The sequence below is a fragment of the Aquarana catesbeiana genome, linkage group LG01 (genome assembly GCF_042186555.1).
Source record: "Aquarana catesbeiana isolate 2022-GZ linkage group LG01, ASM4218655v1, whole genome shotgun sequence".
In the NCBI taxonomy this organism is placed as follows: domain Eukaryota; kingdom Metazoa; phylum Chordata; class Amphibia; order Anura; family Ranidae; genus Aquarana; species Aquarana catesbeiana.
Window position 1 is genome coordinate 501,484,977 of NC_133324.1, and position 23,323 is coordinate 501,508,299.

Here is a 23,323-nt window from a genome sequence, read left to right on the forward strand (position 1 = left end):
CTGCGTCAGTGGCAGGAACGGTGACTCTGCGTCAGTGGCAGGAACGGTGACTCTGCGTCAGTGGCAGGAACGGTGACTCTGCGTCAGTGGCAGGAACGGTGACTCTGCGTCAGTGGCAGGAACGGTGGCTCTGCGTCAGTGGCAGGAACGGTGGCTCTGCGTCAGTGGCAGGAACGGTGGCTCTGCGTCAGTGGCAGGAACGGTGGCTCTGCGTCAGTGGCAGGAACGGTGACTCTGCGTCAGGAATGATGGTGACTCTGCGTCAGGAATGGTGACTCTGTGTCAGGAATGGTGACTCGGTCAGGAATGGTGACTCGGTCAGGAATGGTGACTCGGTGTCAGTGGGAAGGAATGGCGACTCTGCCTCAGTGGGAAGGAATGGCGTCAGTGACAGGAATGGTGACTCTGCGTCAGTGACAGGAATGGTGACTCTGCGTCAGTGACAGGAATGGTGACTCTGCAGCAGGCGCAGGAATGGTGACTGCGTCAGTGGAAGGAATGGTGACTCTGCGTCAGTGGCAGGAATGGTGACTCTGCGTCAGTGGCAGGAATGGTGACTCTGCGTCAGTGGCAGGAATGGTGACTCTGCGTCAGTGGCAGGAATGGTGACTCTGCGTCAGTGGCAGGAATGGTGACTCTGCGTCAGTGGCAGGAATGGTGACTCTGCAGCAGGCGCAGGAATGGTGACTCTGCAGCAGGCGCAGGAATGGTGACTCTGCAGCAGGCGCAGGAATGGTGACTCTGCAGCAGGCGCAGGAATGGTGACTCTGCAGCAGGCGCAGGAATGGTGACTCTGCAGCAGGCGCAGGAATGGTGACTCTGCGTCAGTGGAAGGAATGGTGACTCTGCGTCAGTGGAAGGAATGGTGACTCTGCGTCAGTGGAAGGAATGGTGACTCTGCGTCAGTGGAAGGAATGGTGACTCTGCGTCAGTGGAAGGAATGGTGACTCTGCGTCAGTGGAAGGAATGGTGACTCTGCGTCAGTGGCAGGAATGGTGACTCTGCGTCAGTGGCAGGAATGGTGACTCTGTCAGTGTTAGGAATGGCGACTCTGCATCAGGCGCAGGAATGGCGACTCTGCATCAGGCGCAGGAATGGCGACTCTGCATCAGGCGCAGGAATGGCGACTCTGTGATAGTGGCAGGAATAATTACTCTGTGGCAGGAATGGTGACTCTGTGGCAGGCGCAGGAATGGTGACTCTGCAGCAGGCGCAGGAATGGTGACTCTGCAGCAGGCGCAGGAATGGTGACTCTGCAGCAGGCGCAGGAATGGTGACTCTGCAGAAGGCGCAGGAATGGTGACTGCGTCAGGCGCAGGAATGGTGACTCTGCGTCAGTGGCAGGAATGGTGACTCTGCGTCAGTGGCAGGAATGGTGACTCTGCGTCAGTGGCAGGAATGGTGACTCTGCGTCAGTGGCAGGAATGGTGACTCTGCGTCAGTGGCAGGAATGGTGACTCGGTCAGGAATGGTGACTCGGTCAGGAATGGTGACTCTGTGTCAGGAATGGTGACTCGTTCAGGAATGGTGACTTGGTGTCAGTGGGAAGGAATGGCGACTCTGCCTCAGTGGGAAGGAATGGCGACTCTGCCTCAGTGGGAAGGAATGGCGACTCTGCCTCAGTGGGAAGGAATGGCGACTCTGCCTCAGTGGGAAGGAATGGTGACCCTGCATCAGGAATGCTGACTCTGCGTCAGGAATGGTGACTCTGCGTCAGGAATGGTGACTCTGCGTCAGGAATGGTGACTCTGCGTCAGGAATGGTGACTCTGCGTCAGGAATGGTGACGCTGCGTCAGAATGGTGATGCTGCGTCAGTGACAGGAATGGTGACTCTGCGTCAGTGACAGGAATGGTGACTCTGCGTCAGTGGAAGGAATGGTGACTCTGCGTCAGTGGAAGGAATGGTGACTCTGCAGCAGGCGCAGGAATGGTGACTCTGCAGCAGGCGCAGGAATGGTGACTCTGCAGCAGGCGCAGGAATGGTGATTCTGCAGCAGGCGCAGGAATGGTGACTCTGCAGAAGGCGCAGGAATGGTGACTCTGCAGAAGGCGCAGGAATGGTGACTGCGTCAGGCGCAGGAATGGTGACTCTGCGTCAGTGGCAGGAATGGTGATTCTGCGTCAGTGGCAGGAATGGTGACTCTGCGTCAGTGGCAGGAATGGTGACTCTGCGTCAGTGGCAGGAATGGTGACTCTGCGTCAGTGGCAGGAATGGTGACTCTGCGTCAGTGGCAGGAATGGTGACTCAGTCAGGAATGGTGACTCTGTGTCAGGAATGGTGACTCGTTCAGGAATGGTGACTTGGTGTCAGTGGGAAGGAATGGCGACTCTGCCTCAGTGGGAAGGAATGGCGACTCTGCCTCAGTGGGAAGGAATGGCGACTCTGCCTCAGTGGGAAGGAATGGCGACTCTGCCTCAGTGGGAAGGAATGGCGACTCTGTGTCAGTGGTAGGAATGGTGACCCTGCGTCAGGAATGGTGACCCTGCATCAGGAATGCTGACGCTGCGTCAGGAATGGTGACGCTGCGTCAGGAATGGTGACTCTGCGTCAGGAATGGTGACTCTGCGTCAGGAATGGTGACTCTGCGTCTGTGGCAGGAATGGTGACTCTGCGTCTGTGGCAGGAATGGTGACTCTGCGTCTGTGGCAGGAATGGTGACTCTGCGTCAGTGGAAGGAATGGTGACTCTGCGTCAGTGGAAGGAATGGTGACTCTGCGTCAGTGGAAGGAATGGTGACTCTGCGTCAGTGGAAGGAATGGTGACTCTGCGTCAGTGGCAGGAATGGTGACTCTGCGTCAGTGGCAGGAATGGTGACTCTGCGTCAGTGACAGGAATGGTGATTCTGTCAGTGTTAGGAATGGTGACTCTGCGTCAGGCGCAGGAATGGCAACTCTGCGTCAGGCGCAGGAATGGCGACACTGCGTCAGGCGCAGGAATGGCGACTCTGCGTCAGGCACAGGAATAGCGACTCTGTGATAGTGGCAGGAATGGTGACTCTGTGGCAGGAATGGTGAATCTGCATCAGTGTTAGGAATGGTGACTCTGCGTCAGTGGCAGGAATGGTGACTCTGCGTCAGTCGCAGGAATGGTGACTCTGCGTCAGTCGCAGGAATGGTGACTCTGCGTCAGTCGCAGGAATGGTGACTCTGCGTCAGTCGCAGGAATGGTGACTCTGCGTCAGTCGCAGGAATGGTGACTCTGCGTCAGTCGCAGGAATGGTGACTCTGCGTCAGTCGCAGGAATGGTGACTCTGCGTCGGTGGCAGGAATGGTGACTCTGTGTCAGTGGCAGGAATGGTGACTCTGCGTCAGTGGCAGGAATGGTGACTCTGCATCAATGGCAGGAATGGTGACTCTGTGGCAGGAATAGTGATTCTGTGTCAGTGACAGGAATAGGGATTCTGTCAGTGTTAGGAATGGTGACTCTGCAGCAGGCGCAGGAATGGTGACTCTGCGTCAGGCGCAGGAATGGTGACTCTGCGTCAGTGGCAGGAATGGTGACTCTGCGTCAGGCGCAGGGATGGTGACTGCAGCCGGCGCAGGGATGGTGACTCTGCAGCCGGCGCAGGGATGGTGACTCTGCAGCCGGCGCAGGGATGGTGACTCTGCAGCCGGCGCAGGGATGGTGACTCTGCAGCCGGCGCAGGGATGGTGACTCTGCAGCCGGCGCAGGGATGGTGACTCTGCAGCCGGCGCAGGGATGGTGACTCTGCAGCCGGCGCAGGGATGGTGACTCTGCAGCCGGCGCAGGGATGGTGACTCTGCAGCCGGCGCAGGGATGGTGACTCTGCAGCCGGCGCAGGGATGGTGACTCTGCAGCCGGCGCAGGGATGGTGACTCTGCAGCCGGCGCAGGGATGGTGACTCTGCAGCCGGCGCAGGGATGGTGACTCTGCAGCCGGCGCAGGGATGGTGACTCTGCAGCCGGCGCAGGGATGGTGACTCTGCAGCCGGCGCAGGGATGGTGACTCTGCAGCCGGCGCAGGGATGGTGACTCTGCAGCAGGGGCAGGAATGGTGACTCTGCAGCAGGGGCAGGAATGGTGACTCTGCAGCAGGGGCAGGAATGGTGACTCTGCCTCAGTGGCAGGAATGGTGACTCTGCCTCAGTGACAGGAATGCCGATTCTGTCAGTGTTAGGAATGGTGACTCTGTATCAGTCGCAGGAATGGTGACTCTGCAGCAGTCGTAGGAATGGTAACTCTGCAGCAGGCGCAGGAATGGTAACTCTGCAGCAGGCGCAGGAATGGTAACTCTGCAGCAGGCGCAGGAATGGTGACTGCGTCAGACGCAGAAATGGTGACTCTGCGTCAGACGCAGAAATGGTGACTCTGTGATAGTGGCAGGAATGGTGACTCTGTGGCAGGAATGGTGAATCTGCGGCAGTGGCAGGAATGGTGACTCTGCATCAGGAATGGTGACTCTGCATCAGTGGCAGGAATGGTGACTCTGCGGCAGGAATGGTGACTCTGTGTCAGTGGCAGGAATGGGGACTCTGCGTCAGGAATGGGGACTCTGCGTCAGGAATGGGGACTCTGCGTCCGTGGCAGGAATGGGGACTCTGCGTCCGCGGCAGGAATGGTGACTCTGCGGCAGCGGCAGGAATGGTGACTCTGTGGCAGCGGCAGGAATGGTGACGCAGCGGCAGGAATGGTGACTCTGCGGCAGCGGCAGGAATGGTGACTCTGCGGCAGCGGCAGGAATGGTGACTTTGCGTCAGTGGAAGGAATGGTGACTCTGCGGCAGGAATGGTGACTCTGTGTCAGTGACAGGAATGGTGATTCTGTCAGTATTAGGAATAGTGACTCTGCGTCAGTCGCAGGAATGGTGACTCTGCGGCTGGAATGGTGACTGTGATAGTGGCAGGAATGGTGACTCTGTGGCAGGAATGGTGAATCTGCGGCAGTGGCAGGAATGGTGACTCTGCGGCAGCGGCAGGAATGGTGACTCTGCGGCAGCGGCAGGAATGGTGACTCTGCGGCAGCGGCAGGAATGGTGACTCTGCGGCAGCGGCAGGAATGGTGACTCTGCGGCAGCGGCAGGAATGGTGACTCTGCGGCAGCGGCAGGAATGGTGATTCTGCGGCAGCGGCAGGAATGGTGACTCTGCGGCAGCGGCAGGAATGGTGACTCTGCATCAGTGGCAGGAATGGTGACTCTGCGGCAGGAATGGTGACTCTGTGTCAATGGCAGGAATGGTGACTCTGCGTCAGGAAAGGTGACTCTGTGTCAGTGACAGGAATGGTGATTCTGTCAGTATTAGGAATAGTGACTCTGCGTCAGGCGCAGGAATGGTGACTCTGCGTCAGGCGCAGGAATGGTGACTCTGTGATAGTGGCAGGAATGGTGACTCTGCGTCAGTGGAAGGAATGGTGACTCTGTGGCAGGAATGGTGACTCTGTGTCAGTGACAGGAATGGTGACTCTGTGGCAGGAATGGTGACTCTGTGTCAGTGACAGGAATGGTGACTCTGCGTCAGTGGAAGGAATGGTGACTCTGCGTCAGTGGAAGGAATGGTGACTCTGCGTCAGTGGAAGGAATGGCGACTCTGCGTCAGTGGAAGGAATGGCGACTCTGCGTCAGTGGAAGGAATGGCGACTCTGCGTCAGTGGAAGGAATGGCGACTCTGCGTCAGTGGAAGGAATGGCGACTCTGCGGCAGTGGAAGGAATGGCGACTCTGCGGCAGTGGAAGGAATGGCGACTCTGCGGCAGTGGAAGGAATGGTGACTCTGCGGCAGTGGAAGGAATGGTGACTCTGCGGCAGTGGAAGGAATGGTGACTCTGCGGCAGTGGAAGGAATGGTGACTCTGCGGCAGGAATGGTGACTCTGTGTCAGTGACAGGAATGGTGATTCTGTCAGTATTAGGAATAGTGACTCTGCATCAGGCGCAGGAATGGTGACTTTGCGTCAGGCGCAGGAATGGTGACTCTGCGTCAGGCGCAGGAATGGTGACTCTGCGTCAGGCGCAGGAATGGTGACTCTGCATCAGTGGCAGGAATGGTGACTCTGCATCAGTGGCAGGAATGGTGACTCTGCATCAGTGGCAGGAATGGTGACTCTGCATCAGTGGCAGGAATGGTGACTCTGCATCAGTGGCAGGAATGGTGACTCTGCGTCAGTGGCAGGAATGGTGACTCTGCGTCAGGCGCAGGAATGGTGACTCTGCATCAGTGGCAGGAATGGTGACTCTGCATCAGTGGCAGGAATGGTGACTCTGCATCAGTGGCAGGAATGGTGACTCTGCATCAGTGGCAGGAATGGTGACTCTGCATCAGTGGCAGGAATGGTGACTCTGCATCAGTGGCAGGAATGGTGACTCTGCATCAGTGGCAGGAATGGTGACTCTGCATCAGTGGCAAGAATGGTGACTCTGCGTCAGGCGCAGGAATGGTGGCTCTGCGTCAGGCGCAGGAATGGTGGCTCTGCGTCAGGCGCAGGAATGGTGGCTCTGCGTCAGGCGCAGGAATGGTGACTCTGCGTCAGGCGCAGGAATGGTGACTCTGCATCAGTGGCAGGAATGGTGACTCTGCATCAGTGGCAGGAATGGTGACTCTGCATCAGTGGCAGGAATGGTGACTCTGCATCAGTGGCAGGAATGGTGACTCTGCATCAGTGGCAGGAATGGTGACTCTGCATCAGTGGCAGGAATGGTGACTCTGCATCAGTGGCAGGAATGGTGACTCTGCATCAGTGGCAGGAATGGTGACTCTGCATCAGTGGCAGGAATGGTGACTCTGCATCAGTGGCAGGAATGGTGACTCTGCATCAGTGGCAGGAATGGTGACTCTGCATCAGTGGCAAGAATGGTGACTCTGCGTCAGGCGCAGGAATGGTGGCTCTGCGTCAGGCGCAGGAATGGTGACTCTGCGTCAGGCGCAGGAATGGTGACTCTGCGTCAGGCGCAGGAATGGTGACTCTGCGTCAGGCGCAGGAATGGTGACTCTGCGTCAGGCGCAGGAATGGTGACTCTGCGTCAGGCGCAGGAATGGTGACTCTGCGTCAGGCGCAGGAATGGTGACTCTGCGTCAGGCGCAGGAATGGTGACTCTGTGATAGTGGCAGGAATGGTGACTCTGTGGCAGGAATGGTGACTCTGCGGCAGTGGCAGGAATGGTGACTCTGCGGCAGTGGCAGGAATGGTAACTCTGCGGCAGTGGCAGGAATGGTGACTCTGCGGCAGTGGCAGGAATGGTGACTCTGCATCAGTGGCAGGAATGGTGACTCTGCATCAGTGGCAGGAATGGTGATGCAGCGGCAGGAATGGTGACGCAGCGGCAGTGGCAGGAATGGTGACTTTGCGTCAGTGGAAGGAATGGTGACTCTGCGGCAGGAATGGTGACTCTGTGTCAGTGACAAGAATGGTGATTCTGTCAGTGACAGGAATGGTGATTCTGTCAGCGTTAGGAATGGCGACTGCGTCAGGTGCAGGAATGGCGACTCTGCGTCAGGCGCAGGAATGGCGACTCTGCGTCAGGCGCAGGAATGGCGACTCTGTGATAGTAAGGGGGGCGCAACGACCTAGTGCATTACCACTAGTAAACTTTAGTGGTACTAGTGGTAATGCACTAGGTCGGTGCGCCCCCCTTCTTTTCTTTTCGTTTTAGCCTATGAATACCCATTGTTCAAAGGAGGGCTGCAAGACGTCAGGCATTACACTATTAAGGTGACCGCACCACATAATTAGTCACTGGACACCTGAGCGCAGGAGAGTTTTTTCTGTTTCTGGTTGACTCTGTGATAGTGGCAGGAATGGCGACTCTGTGGCAGGAATGGTGAATCTGCGGCAGTGGCAGGAATGGTGACCCTGCTGCAAGAATGGCGACTCTGCGTCAGTGGCAGGAATGGCGACTCTGCGTCAGTGGCAGGAATGGCGACTCTGCGTCAGTGGCAGGAATGGCGACTCTGCGTCAGTGGCAGGAATGGCGACTCTGCGTCAGTGGCAGGAATGGCGACTCTGCGTCAGTGGCAGGAATGGCGACTCTGCGTCAGTGGCAGGAATGGCGACTTTGCGTCAGTGGAAGGAATGGTGACTTTGCGTCAGTGGAAAGAATGGTGACTCTGCGGCAGGAATGGTGACTCTGTGTCAGTGACAGGAATGGTGACTCTGTGATAGTAAGGGGGGCGCCCCGACCTTGTGCATTACCCCTAGTAAACTTTAGTGGTACTAGTGGTAATGCACTAGGTCGGTGCACCCCCTTCTTTTCGTTTTAGCCTATGAATACCCATTGTTCAAAGGAGGGCTGCAAGACGTCAGGCATTACCCTATTAAGGTGGTCGCACCACATAATTACTCACTGGACACCTGAGCGCAGGAGAGTTTTTTCTGTTTCTGGTTGACTCTGAGATAGTGGCAGGAATGGTGACTCTGCGGCAGCGGCAGGAATGGTGACTCAGCAGCAGGAATGGTGACGCAGTGGCAGGAATGGTGACGTAGTGGTAGGAATGGTGACTTTGCGTCAGTGGAAGGAATGGTGACTCTGCGGCAGGAATGGTGACTCTGTGTCAGTGACAGGAATGGTGCTTCGGTCAGTGACAGGAATGGTGATTCTGTCAGTGTTAGGAATGGTGACTCTGCGTTAGGCGCAGGAATGGTGACTCTGTGATAGTAAGGGGGGCGCACTGACCTAATGCATTACCACTAGTAAACTTTAGTGGTACTAGTGGTAATGCACTAGGTCGGTGCGCCCCCCTTCTTTTCTTTTTAGCCTATGAATACCCATTGTTCAAAGGAAGGCTGCAAGACGTCAGGCATTACCCTATTAAGGTGGTCGCACCACATAATTACTCACTGGACACCTGAGCGCAGGAGAGTTTTTTCTGTTTCTGGTTGACTCTGAGATAGTGGCAGGAATGGTGACTCTGCGGCAGCGGCAGGAATGGTGACTCAGCAGCAGGAATGGTGACGCAGCGGCAAGAATGGTGACTTTGTGTCAGTGGAAGGAATGGTGACTCTGCGGCAGGAATGGTGACTCTGTGTCAGTGACAGGAATGGTGCTTCGGTCAGTGACAGGAATGGTGATTCTGTCAGTGTTAGGAATGGTGACTCTGCGTTAGGCGCAGGAATGGTGACTCTGTGATAGTAAGGGGGGCGCACCGACCTAATGCATTACCACTAGTAAACTTTAGTGGTACTAGTGGTAATGCACTAGGTCGGTGCGCCCCCCTTCTTTTCTTTTTAGCCTATGAATACCCATTGTTCAAAGGAAGGCTGCAAGACATCAGGCATTACCCTATTAAGGTGGTCGCACCACATAATTAGTCACTGGACACCTGAGCGCAGGAGAGTTTTTTCTGTTTCCGGTTGACTCTGAGTGGCAGGAATGGTGACGCTGTGGCAGGAATGGTGAATCTGCGGCAGTGGCAGGAATGGTGACCCTGCTGCAAGAATGGTGACTCTGCGTCAGTGGCAGGAATGGTGACTCTGCGTCAGTGGCAGGAATGGTGACTCTGCGTCAGTGGCAGGAATGGTGACTCTGCGTCAGTGGCAGGAATGGTGACTCTGCGTCAGTGGCAGGAATGGTGACTCTGCGTCAGTGGCAGGAATGGTGACTCTGCGTCAGTGGCAGGAATGGTGACTCTGCGTCAGTGGCAGGAATGGTGACTTTGCGTCAGTGGAAGGAATGGTGACTCTGTGGCAGGAATGGTGACTCTGCGTCAGTGGCAGGAATGGTGACTCTGCGTCAGTGGCAGGAATGGTGACTCTGCGTCAGTGGCAGGAATGGTGACTCTGCGTCAGTGGCAGGAATGGTGACTCTGCGTCAGTGGCAGGAATGGTGACTCTGCGTCAGGCGCAGGAATGGTGACTCTGTGATAGTGGCAGGAATGGTGACTCTGTGGCAGGAATGGTGACTGCGGCAGTGGCAGGAATGGTGACTCTGCATCAGTGGCAGGAATGGTGACTCTGCAACAGTGGCAGGAATGGTGACTCTGCAACAGTGGCAGGAATGGTGACTCTGCAACAGTGGCAGGAATGGTGACTCTGCAACAGTGGCAGGAATGGTGACTCTGCAACAGTGGCAGGAATGGTGACTCTGCATCAGTGGCAGGAATGGTGACTCTGCATCAGTGGCAGGAATGGTGACTCTGCGTCAGTGGCAAGAATGGTGACTCAGCGGCAGGAATGGTGATGCAGCGGCAGTGGCAGGAATGGTGACTTTGCGTCAGTGGAAGTAATGGTGACTCTGCGGCAGGAATGGTGGCTCTGTGTCAGTGACAGGAATGGTGATTCTGTCAGTGTTAGCAATGGTGTCTCTGCGTCAGGCGCAGGAATGGTGACTCTGCGTCAGGCGCAGGAATGGCGACTCTGCGTCAGACGCAGGAATGGCGACTCTGCGTCAGACGCAGGAATGGCGACTCTGCGTCAGACGCAGGAATGGCGACTCTGCGTCAGACGCAGGAATGGCGACTCTGCGTCAGACGCAGGAATGGTGACTCTGTGATAGTAAGGGGGGCGCACCGACCTTGTGCATTACCACTAGTAAACTTTAGTGGTACTAGTGGTAATGCACTAGGTCGGTGAGCCCCCCTTCTTTTCTTTTCGTTTTAGCCTATTAATACCCATCGTTCAAAGGAGGGCTGCAAGACATCAGGCATTACCCTATTAAGGTGGTCGCACCACATAATTACTCACTGGACACCTGAGCGCAGGAGAGTTTTTTCTGTTTCTGGAATGGTGAATCTGCGGCAGTGGCAGGAATGGTGACTCTGCGGCAGGAATGGTGACTCTGCGTCAGTGGAAGGAATGGTGACTCTGTGGCAGAAATAGTGACTCTGCGTCAGTGGAAGGAATGGTGACTCTGTGGCAGAAATAGTGACTCTGTGTCAGTGACAGGAATGGTGATTCTGTCAGTGTTAGGAATGGTGACTCTGCGGCAGCCGCAGGAATGGTGACTCTGCGGCAGCCGCAGGAATGGTGACTCTGCGGCAGCCGCAGGAATGGTGACTCTGCGGCAGCCGCAGGAATGGTGACTCTGCGGCAGCCGCAGGAATGGTGACTCTGCGGCAGCCGCAGGAATGGTGACTCTGCGGCAGCCGCAGGAATGGTGACTCTGCGGCAGCCGCAGGAATGGTGACTCTGCGGCAGCCGCAGGAATGGTGACTCTGCGGCAGCCGCAGGAATGGTGACTCTGCGGCAGCCGCAGGAATGGTGACTCTGCGGCAGCAGCAGGAATGGTGACTCTGCGGCAGCAGCAGGAATGGTGACTCTGCGGCAGCAGCAGGAATAGTGACTCTGCGGCTGGAATGGTGACTCTGTGATAGTGGCAGGAATGGTGACTCTGTGGCAGGAATGGTGAATCTGCGGCAGTGGCAGGAATGGTGACTCTGTAGCAGTGGCAGGAATGGTGTCTCTTCATCAGGAATGGTGACTCTGCATCAGTGGCAGGAATGGTGACTCTGCGGCAGGAATGGTGACTCTGTGTCAGTGGCAGGAATGGTGACTCTGTGGTAGGAATGGTGACTCTGCGTCAGTGGCAGGAATGGTGACTCTGCGTCAGTGGCAGGAATGGTGACTCTGCGTCAGTGGCAGGAATGGTGACTCTGCGTCAGTGGCAGGAATGGTGACTCTGCGTCAGTGACAGGAATGGTGAGTCTGCGGCAGGAATGGTGACTCTGTGTCAATGGCAGGAATGGTGACTCTGCGTCAGGAAAGGTGACTCTGCGTCAGTGACAGGAATGGTGACTCTGCGTCAGTGGAAGGAATGGGGACTCTGTGGCAGAAATAGTGACTCTGCGCCTGTGGCAGGAATGGTGACTCAGCGGCAGCGGCAGGAATGGTGACTCTGCGGCGGGAATGGTGACTCTGCGGCGGGAATGGTGACTCTGCGGCGGGAATGGTGACTCTGCGGCGGGAATGGTGACTCTGTGTCAATGGCAGGAATGGTGACTCAGCGGCAGGAATGGTGACTCTGTGTCAGTGGCAGGAATGGTGACTCTGCGGCAGCGGCAGGAATGGTGACTCTACGGCAGCGGCAGGAATGGTGACTTTGTGTCAGTAGAAGGAATGGTGACTCTGTGTCAGTGACAGGAATGGTGATTCTGTCAGTATTAGGAATAGTGACTCTGCGTCAGGCGCAGGAATGGTGACTCTGCGTCAGGCGCAGGAATGGTGACTCTGCGTCAGGCGCAGGAATGGTGACTCTGCGTCAGGCGCAGGAATGGTGACTCTGCGTCAGGCGCAGGAATGGTGACTCTGCTGCAGGAATGGTGACTTTGTGTCAGTGGCAGGAATGGTGACTCTGCGTCAATAGCAGGAATGGTGTCTCTGCATCAGGAATGGTGACTCTGCATCAGTGGCAGGAATGGTGACTCTGCGTCAGTGGCAGGAATGGTGACCCTGCGTCAGTCGCAGGAATGGTGACCCTGCGTCAGGAATGGTGACTCTGCATCAGGAATGGTGACTCTGCATCAGGAATGGTGACCCTGCGTCAGTCGCAGGAACGGTGACTCTGCGTCAGTCGCAGGAACGGTGACTCTGCGTCAGTCGCAGGAACGGTGACTCTGCGTCAGTCGCAGGAACGGTGACTCTGCGTCAGTCGCAGGAACGGTGACTCTGTGATAGTGGCAGGAATGGTGACTCTGTGGCAGGAATGGTGAATCTGCGGCAGTGGCAGGAATGGTGACTCTGCGTCAGTGGCAGGAATGGTGACTCTGCGGCAGCGGCAGGAATGGTGACTCTGCGGCAGCGGCAGGAATGGTGACTCTGCGGCAGCGGCAGGAATGGTGACTCTGCGGCAGCGGCAGGAATGGTGACTCTGCGGCAGCGGCAGGAAAGGTGACTCTGCGGCAGCGGCAGGAAAGGTGACTCTGTGATAGTGGCAGGAATGGTGACTCTGTGGCAGGAATGGTGAATCTGCGGCAGTGGTAGGATTGGTGACTCTGCTGCAGGAATGGTGACTTTGTGTCAGTGGCAGGAATGGTGACTCTGTGTCAATAGCAGGAATGGTGACTCTGCGTCAATAGCAGGAATGGTGTCTCTGCGTCAATAGCAGGAATGGTGTCTCTGCATCAGGAATGGTGACTCTGCATCAGTGGCAGGAATGGTGACTCTGCATCAGTGGCAGGAATGGTGACCCTGCGTCAGTCGCAGGAATGGTGACCCTGCGTCAGGAATGGTGACTCTGCATCAGGAATGGTGACTCTGCATCAGGAATGGTGACCCTGCGTCAGTCGCAGGAACGGTGACTCTGCGTCAGTCGCAGGAACGGTGACTCTGCGTCAGTCGCAGGAACGGTGACTCTGCGTCAGTCGCAGGAACGGTGACTCTGCGTCAGTCGCAGGAACGGTGACTCTGCGTCAGTCGCAGGAACGGTGACTCTGTGATAGTGGCAGGAATGGTGACTCTGTGGCAGGAATGGTGAATCTGCGGCAGTGGCAGGAATGGTGACTCTGCTGCAGGAATGGTGACTTTGTGTCAGTGGCAGGAATGGTGACTCTGTGTCAATAGCAGGAATGGTGACTCTGCGTCAATAGCAGGAATGGTGTCTCTGCATCAGGAATGGTGACTCTGCATCAGTGGCAGGAATGGTGACTCTGCATCAGTGGCAGGAATGGTGACCCTGCGTCAGTCGCAGGAATGGTGACCCTGCGTCAGGAATGGTGACTCTGCATCAGGAATGGTGACTCTGCATCAGGAATGGTGACCCTGCCTCAGTTGCAGGAATGGTGACTCTGCGTCAGTCGCAGGAACGGTGACTCTGCGTCAGTCGCAGGAACGGTGACTCTGCGTCAGTCGCAGGAACGGTGACTCTGCGTCAGTCGCAGGAACGGTGACTCTGTGATAGTGGCAGGAATGGTGACTCTGTGGCAGGAATGGTGAATCTGCGGCAGTGGCAGGAATGGTGACTCTGCGTCAGTGGCAGGAATGGTGACTCTGCGTCAGCAGCAGGAATGGTGACTCTGCGGCAGCGGCAGGAATGGCGACTCTGCGGCAGCGGCAGGAATGGCGACTCTGCGGCAGCGGCAGGAATGGCGACTCTGCGGCAGCGGCAGGAATGGCGACTCTGCGGCAGCGGCAGGAATGGTGACTCTGCGGCAGCGGCAGGAATGGTGACTCTGCGGCAGCGGCAGGAAAGGTGACTCTACGTCAGTGACAGGAATGGTGACTCTGCGTCAGGCGCAGGAATGGTGACTCTGTGATAGTGGCAGGAATGGTGACTCTGTGGTAGGAATGGTGACTCTGCGTCAGTGGCAGGAATGGTGACTCTGCGTCAGTGGCAGGAATGGTGACTCTGCGTCAGGAAAGGTGACTCTGCGTCAGTGGCAGGAATGGTGACTCTGCGTCAGTGACAGGAATGGTGACTCTGCGTCAGTGACAGGAATGGTGACTCTGCGGCAGGAATGGTGACTCTGTGTCAATGGCAGGAATGGTGACTCTGCGTCAGGAAAGGTGACTCTGCGTCAGTGACAGGAATGGTGACTCTGTGTCAGTGACAGAAATGGTGACTCTGCGTCAGTGACAGAAATGGTGACTCTGCGTCAGTGACAGAAATGGTGACTCTGCGTCAGTGGAAGGAATGGGGACTCTGTGGCAGAAATAGTGACTCTGCGCCTGTGGCAGGAATGGTGACTCAGCGGCAGGAATGGTGACTCTGCGGCGGGAATGGTGACTCTGCGGCGGGAATGGTGACTCTGCGGCGGGAATGGTGACTCTGCGGCGGGAATGGTGACTCTGCGGCGGGAATGGTGACTCTGCGGCGGGAATGGTGACTCTGTGTCAATGGCAGGAATGGTGACTCAGCGGCAGGAATGGTGACTCTGCGGCAAGAATGGTGACTCTGTGTCAGTGGCAGGAATGGTGACTCTGCGGCAGCGGCAGGAATGGTGACTCTGCGGCAGCGGCAGGAATGGTGACTTTGTGTCAGTAGAAGGAATGGTGACTCTGTGTCAGTGACAGGAATGGTGATTCTGTCAGTATTAGGAATAGTGACTCTGCGTCAGGCGCAGGAATGGTGACTCTGCGTCAGGCGCAGGAATGGTGACTCTGCGTCAGGCGCAGGAATGGTGACTCTGCGTCAGGCGCAGGAATGGTGACTCTGCGTCAGGCGCAGGAATGGTGACTCTGCGTCAGGCGCAGGAATGGTGACTCTGCGTCAGGCGCAGGAATGGTGACTCTGCGTCAGGCGCAGGAATGGTGACTCTGTGGCAGGAATGGTGAATCTGCGGCAGTGGTAGGATTGGTGACTCTGCTGCAGGAATGGTGACTTTGTGTCAGTGGCAGGAATGGTGACTCTGTGTCAATAGCAGGAATGGTGACTCTGCGTCAATAGCAGGAATGGTGTCTCTGCATCAGGAATGGTGACTCTGCATCAGTGGCAGGAATGGTGACCCTGCCTCAGTTGCAGGAATGGTGACTCTGCGTCAGTCGCAGGAACGGTGACTCTGCGTCAGTCGCAGGAACGGTGACTCTGTGATAGTGGCAGGAATGGTGACTCTGTGGCAGGAATGGTGAATCTGCGGCAGTGGCAGGAATGGTGACTCTGCGGCAGCGGCAGGAATGGTGACTCTGCGGCAGCGGCAGGAATGGTGACTCTGCGGCAGCGGCAGGAATGGTGACTCTGCGGCAGCGGCAGGAATGGTGACTCTGCGGCAGCGGCAGGAATGGTGACTCTGCGGCAGCGGCAGGAATGGTGACTCTGCGGCAGCGGCAGGAATGGTGACTCTGCGGCAGCGGCAGGAATGGTGACTCTGCGGCAGCGGCAGGAATGGTGACTCTGCGGCAGCGGCAGGAATGGTGACTCTGCGGCAGCGGCAGGAATGGTGACTCTGCGGCAGCGGCAGGAAAGGTGACTCTACGTCAGTGACAGGAAAGGTGACTCTGCGTCAGGCGCAGGAATGGTGACTCTGTGATAGTGGCAGGAATGGTGACTCTGTGGCAGGAATGGTGAATCTGCGGCAGTGGTAGGATTGGTGACTCTGCTGCAGGAATGGTGACTTTGTGTCAGTGGCAGGAATGGTGACTCTGTGTCAATAGCAGGAATGGTGACTCTGCGTCAATAGCAGGAATGGTGTCTCTGCATCAGGAATGGTGACTCTGCATCAGTGGCAGGAATGGTGACTCTGCATCAGTGGCAGGAATGGTGACCCTGCGTCAGTGGCAGGAATGGTGACCCTGCGTCAGTCGCAGGAATGGTGACCCTGCGTCAGGAATGGTGACTCTGCATCAGGAATGGTGACTCTGCATCAGTCGCAGGAACGGTGACTCTGCGTCAGTCGCAGGAACGGTGACTCTGCGTCAGTCGCAGGAACGGTGACTCTGTGATAGTGGCAGGAATGGTGACTCTGTGGCAGGAATGGTGAATCTGCGGCAGTGGCAGGAATGGTGACTCTGTGGCAGTGGCAAGAATGGTGACTCTGCGGCAGGAATGGTGACTCTGCGGCAGCGGCAGGAATGGTGACTCTGCGGCAGCGGCAGGAATGGTGACTCTGCGGCAGCGGCAGGAATGGTGACTCTGCGGCAGCGGCAGGAATGGTGACTCTGCGGCAGCAATGGTGACTCTGCGGCAGCGGCAGGAATGGTGACTCTGTGGCAGCGGCAGGAATGGTGACTCTGCGGCAGCGGCAGGAATGGTGACTCTGCGGCAGCGGCAGGAATGGTGACTCTGCGGCAGCGGCAGGAATGGTGACTCTGCGGCAGCGGCAGGAATGGTGACTCTGCTTCAGGAAAGGTGACTCTACGTCAGTGACAGGAATGGTGACTCTGCTTCAGTGACAGGAATGGTGACTCTGCGGCAGGAATGGTGACTCTGTGTCAATGGCAGGAATGGTGACTCTGCGTCAGTGACAGGAATGGTGACTCTGCGTCAGTGACAGGAATGGTGACTCTGCGGCAGGCATGGTGACTCTAAGGCAGGAATGGTGACTCTAAGGCAGGAATGGTGACTCTGTGTCAATGGCAGGAATGGTGACTCTGCGTCTGGAGAGGTGACTCTGCGTCAGTCGCAGGAATGGTGACTCTGCGTCAGTCGCAGGAATGGTGACTCTGCGTCAGTCGCAGGAATGGTGACTCTGCAGCAGGAATGGTGACTCTGTGTCAATGGCAGGAATGGTGACTCTGTGTCAATGGCAGGAAAGGTGACTCTGTGTCAATGGCAGGAAAGGTGACTTTGCGTCAATGGCAGGAAAGGTGACGCTGTGTCAATGGCAGGAAAGGTGACTCTGTGTCAATGGCAGGAAAGGTGACTCTGTGTTAGTGGGACTAATGGTGCCTCTCTGTCAGTGAGAGGAATGGTGCTTCCATTCTTTCAAAGTGTGCCTCTTATTTAGTCCCCATTCATTCTCCAAGGACATCCACAAAAGTCCATTTTCCATTTCTAACCATTCTAGGAGATTAGGGGCTAAAAGTCCATCATTATTTAGAAAACATTCTGGTTTTAGCCAGCAATCAAGAAACTTATCAGAGGAATGTTCCCTGGCAGACTTTTGATAGTGAAACGCATTGGTAGCTGGTAGCACCGGGCTGTATGTGAATACAGAGCGGTGAGCTGTTCCTCAGCCTCATGGGCACTGCCTTATAGGGGCATCTGGTGTTTTTTTTCTCTGCCTCTAAACTCCCCTGCATGTTAGCCTATGTGTCCATGCACACATAGACTTTTAGCAGCGTTTAGTGGCAGGGGCTTTTAGAGGCAGAAAAAAAACCCCACTGCCAGTGTGTCCAGGAACAGCAGAGTGTTGGCAGAAAAAAACGCTAGATACTAGTAAAAGCGTCTAAACGTGTGTTAATGTTAAACACGTTTAATGCTTGAACATTCATTAGCACTTCTATCTTTCAGCAATAGGGTCCTCAGTCTGAAATCCAACCAGCATACTACCTGCATAGAGTTTGCATGTTCTCTGTATACTTACATGTTTTTTGTTTCCTCCCACTGTTCATAGACATGTCATTGGGCTAAATGATTCCAGTCTAAATTGGCCCTAGTATGTGTAGGTATGAATTAGGGTTAGGGGCCTTAGATTGTAAGCTCCTTGAGGGCAGGGACTGAGGTGAATGTACAATATTATTGTAAAGTCCTGCATAAGTTGTCTGCACTATATAAATACCTGAGATACATGTAGCACTGCAGTTACCCTCGGTAATATCCCCCTGGAATAAATGAACAAACTTTCTATTGATGGGCCGGTAACCTTTAGCTGGCCACGGTAAAGTGAGAGTAAAGCTAAAAACGTTTTTTACCTTAATGCATTCCTTGAATTATGGTAAAAAAAATGTGTTATATGTCTCTTTCCTCCCCCTTCCGCCCCTTTCCTGTATGAAGGGGAAGAGAGGGGAGTAGAGATCCAGTGCTGTGCATGGCTGCATCTCTTCTCCCCTCTCTTCCTCTTCACACAGGGACTTGAACAGCAGCAGGAGCCATTGGCTCCTGTTGCTGTCACTCAAATGCAGCGAGGAGGAAGGAATGGTGGTCAGGGCTAAGTCCCGCAGTGTGTGTTTATGGAGCGTGGCTCCATAGACACACAGAGCTCGAGAGGGTCCACCACTTTGTGCCCATATAGCATTCCCAATGTGATCAATCTAAATTAAAAACATTTTTTGGATGATATTGTGGATCCTTGGTGTGCTGGCAAATATGAACATTGACCTGTGATGTTTCTAGTTTCCAGCTAGATGTTTCTGCAGCACCCACTATTTCTGAGCTGGGTCCAGGAATGTGTGCGATGGGAATTTTAGCATTACCCCCATAGCAAGCAGTTTGCGTTGGGGACACACGAAGAAGAGGGGTAGCCAAGATCACTAGCGGGGGGCCCAAAAAGAGGAAGATCAGGGTGTGCAACACCATTACAAAGAGGAGGTGAGTATAATGTTTTTGTTATTGTAATTGAAAACAAAACACATTAGTAACACTTTAATGGGGAAATCCATTATCCAAAATGGATAACCTTGGAACATTGTTTCCTTATGATAAGGCCAGTACTAGGGTGTCTATTCTCTCATGCATGTTCATGCCACAGCATTTCTAATGAAAGATCCATCTCATGTCTAGGCTAACCTTAAACTAACCACACATATTGCAATCAGACTGCACAATCTGGTTTAAAATTAGAATTGGCTCTGCGTATAAGGGTCTGCAGCATTGGATATAAATAGAGTGTTTAGATTGGCCCTTGCACTACACAGATGTAAGTTAATAAAAAGCAGATTGTACAAAATCGTACAGACCGTGGCCAGCTTTAAACAGTGTTACATTTTATCTTCTTATGCTTCTAATATTATACATTGTACCATACTACAGAAATACCATAGCACTGTGTGATATTACTCATCCCTGGATGTTAGCATATTTTCTGCAGATCACATCTCTGTGTGATCTATCTTCCAGCACTATGCCAGAAGTTATTTCACATAACTGTTAATAAACTTACATACCTAGAGGAGTTAGAATGGTAGGAATGTAATAATGTCTGTTGTTGACAGAACAGGTAACATAAGTGTTGGTGAATTTCACATAAAAGGATACATAAAAGTATAAAAGACATAAAGGGTATATTCCTTCAAAGACAATCCTGAAAACATACTAATTAGTACATGTATATATAGCATAGTATATGTAGCACTATTATGTACAATATATTTATTCTGTATGTACATAGACAACTACATCCTGATATATATTAAACTCATAAACAAAAATGTATTATATTGCAGCTCACCTATCCTTAGATGTGGTAACTGCATTTGTTTTCTTTTTTTTAGACTTTTTTACTTTTATGTTCAAATGGTGAACCAGCCAGTAACACAATTTCTGTCTTCAATTTCAATCAGTGTATGGCTAGCTTTGGATGCACTAGCAGATTGATATGGACTTGACTAACAATTTAAAGTTGAACTCCAGCTAAAACTTTTCAAGCAGTTACAGCAACCTTTTATTTTTGCTTGGCATAAAGGTTTTACACAAATTAATAAAAGCTGATTATTGTAAGTCCCCCGGTCAGTGGTAAATGGTTTTCCTCAACCCTCTAACTCAGTGGTCTCCAAACTGCGGCCATTTGCTCGCTTTTATCCGGCCCTTGGGGCACTTTTATTCCCACTGATACAAGACACTATTCCTTCCACTGACACCAACAATGGGGCATAATTCCTGCTACTGACATCAACAATGGGGCATTATTTCTCCCATTGACACCAACAATCAGGCACCACTCCTCCCAATGACAACAATGATGGGATGCTATTACTCCCACTGGCACCAATGATGGGGCTTTGATTTTAGTATCCAGCTGATGTGAGTCAATCAAAATGATCAAATCTGCCAACAACTGAGTAGTCATATCCTTATGATTATTTCAGCCGGCCATACATGATTATATATTTTTTTTTCGTTCAATCAGCGGGTTGAATGAAAAGAATGAGAGTCGATTCCCCCATTCGATGTGGATTGGGGAAACCTTCTCACTTAGCTATTGTATTCTGACAGCGAGGAAACCTCCCTGCCATCATAATACAAAGATCAATGATGCCGACGGCACTGATCGTTCGGCAAAAACCCCCCAGATAGGTTGTACACAAGTTGATTGATAGGTCGACTTGTGTACAACCAGCCTGCTCCCATACATGGATCGAAATTCAGGGACCCGTTAAGTTTCGATCCAGTCATGGCTAGCTTTTGACTGAGTTTTGATCAGATTCAATCGGCCTGGGTAAAAAATAGGGTACCAATACTAGAATTTCAGGTATCAAATGCTCTGATACCTGAAACAATACCTTTGCGATTTGAGCCCATACAAAATGAATGGGTTCAAATCACACTGTAAAAAATTGCATGCGATTTAAACAAGAATGCGGTGCAGCTTCTGTCCGAATCACATGCAAATTCCTGGACCGCTCCTGTGTAAACCCAGGCTTGACATAGTGACTTCAGCGTAGGTTCACACAAGAGCGGTGTTCAAATCCTGTTCAAATGCATGCGAATCTTTGCAGTGGGATTTGAGCCCATTCATTTTGTATCAGTGAGTACTTGACTGAAGGTATCGGTACTCGTACTCGCTGGTAAAAAAGACAGTATCAGTGCAGTCCTAGTCATAGAAAAGTGGTGGCAGAAAAAGAATGAGACATCGAGTCTGCACATTTTTTGTTTGTTTTATTTTGTTTATTTCGTTTTATTTAGTTTGGGGTTTTTTGTCCGGGTATAGATCTATGTTTGTCCCAAGCATGTTTCAAGCCATTTAGGCTTAATGTACACGGGACATTTTTACAACCTCTCCTGAACGATTTAACTTGACAGATAGTAACCCACGTTTAAAACATCCGTTTTGCCGCGTTTACATGCTGCATTAAAAATGCCGGTTAAACGAAACGCGGCTAAACGTAAGTTACCGCGTTTACAAGCTGTTACAGGCAATTGGCGGTTCAAATGCCTCTGAACATCCGTCCTGAACGCATTTTTTTGCTTTCCAAAAAATGCTTCTAAACTCAACTGCTTAGAAAGCACTATAAATGACCCTGTGTACATGTACTAATAATATAACAGAGGAGAGTTCAGGGGTAGCTGAAAAAAACAAACAAACGCAGAACTGCTCCTAAATGTCCGTTTACCAGCAGCAGTGTACATGAATGTCCAATCAGGTCCATCTGTCAGTTTTTCGGGGGACCTGATCGGACCTTGCACTCTCCCTTATGGAGCGGTGGATGTCAGCGGACACGTGTCTGCTTATATCCGCCGCTATCGGAACCTGCCCGCAAAATCCAGATGGATGGTGATCCTAGATTTCAATCCATTTGGCGGATCAGATGAAAACGGACTGGCTGATTGATCATTTCCACTCGATTTCCCCATAGAAGAAAGCGGGACTGTGTCCATCTCCGCTCTGCACAGCGAGCGAACATGGACCTGTCATCCGCCTGCTCAGCGGGGATCAGCGGAACAGAGCGATCCCCCACTGAGCAAAGCGGATTCCACAAAACGGAGTAAAAAAGGGCCTTACTGTTAACTGTCTCACTACCTCTGCTGGAAGTTTATTCCAAGCATCAACCACCCTTTCAGAAAAAGTAAAACAATGATCGGCAGCACTGAGATACTTTGTTCATGAGTAGGACTGTATTTTAATTGATCAAATTGAGACTACGTGATGGAAACGTGATCGATCACTGAGCCTAGGTTCACACTGACAGCGGGAATGAAATCAGCTGAACTCGCACAATTTCTTTCCCGCACGTCAGTCCCGACTTCGGGGGCGATTTCAGAGACATCTATGCGGGTTGCTGCAGAGATGTCAATGAAAATCGCACCCCAAAGTCGCCAAAAGTAGTACGGAAACTACTTTTGGGAATCTGTGACATTGCCGCCAATTTGGAATGCAATTTGACAAATCGCTCCAATGTGAACCAGGGCTTAGGATGGTAATTTATGACGGTATCCTAGCCATAGAAATTCACTTCCCATGTGTGTGGCATATCAAACAGGGTTTTCAATTATAGATTGGTTATACCCATCAGAAAAGATCAATCAGATCAAATAAATCAATGATTTCTTGAAGTATGTATGGTACCGTGCACTATATTTCAATTTCATTGAGTTTAATAGCACTTTGAAAGTGTCTGTTATGTAATGAGCCCAGCCTGTCCTGCCCCATGAAGGATATGGAGTAGAAGAGGTGATGAGGGGCTGTACCATGACAGAAGAATGTGGACTCCTCTCCCACCTCCATGTCCTGGACTGTCTGGGCACATTTCTCCCTCCATCATTTCTCCTAACACAGGATAATAAATGAAACATGAGAAAAGGAAGTTTGGACAACTTACGGATTGTTGTGCGCACTGGAGCAGCCGTAGAGGAGCCCCAGAATCCATAGAAGAGTCATGTTGGGGAGCAGAGTCCACACGCAGTGCCCCTGCAGGGGTGACCGTCTTCCTGTACAAACACACACAGTACAGGAGGGTGGAGAGCGGGGGGGAGTGTGCCCTGCGGGTGTGTGCTCCGCTCTTCCCCCCCACCCACTACTTGGTTTAACCCTTGTTCTGACTTGTCCTGCAAATATTCCTCCTCAGAAGCCCATCACCTCTGCACGCCGCTTCTGCTCTCAGGCTCCGTCTGGTGACTTGTAAAAATGAGCCAGATGTAGGCTGATGGGAGGGCGACTGTGACCAGCCAAGCCCCGAACTAGGGCGGGCTGGGCATGTGAGGAGGAGAGAGAGAGAGAGAGGGCTTGGCCCTATAAATCACCACAACACAGACCCTTAAAGATCTATGGCAGGCTCCCATCTCCCTCCTCCCTACTGCCAGCTCAATGAATGACCTTAGAATGGAAGAAAGAGAGAGGAGGATGTGAAGAGCTGAGGGAATTCCCATTCATCCCCCCTCTCTGGTAGTCTTCTGTGCCAGGGTCTCCTCACT

General features: G+C 53.1%; 1 protein-coding gene across 2 annotated transcripts in view; it reads right to left on the reverse strand.

Annotated features, from left to right (window-relative positions):
- The window catches only part of CPAMD8 (C3 and PZP like alpha-2-macroglobulin domain containing 8), a 424,223-nt gene extending 401,194 nt beyond the window's left edge, over nucleotides 1–23,029 (reverse strand). For both annotated transcript variants that reach the window (XM_073592930.1, XM_073592923.1), the window contains exon 1: nucleotides 22,732–23,029. In XM_073592930.1, coding sequence (XP_073449031.1) covers nucleotides 22,732–22,790 — 59 coding nt within the window. In that variant the 5' untranslated portion in view covers nucleotides 22,791–23,029. The remainder of the gene's footprint in view (nucleotides 1–22,731) is intronic.
- Nucleotides 23,030–23,323: the final 294 nt, after the last annotated feature.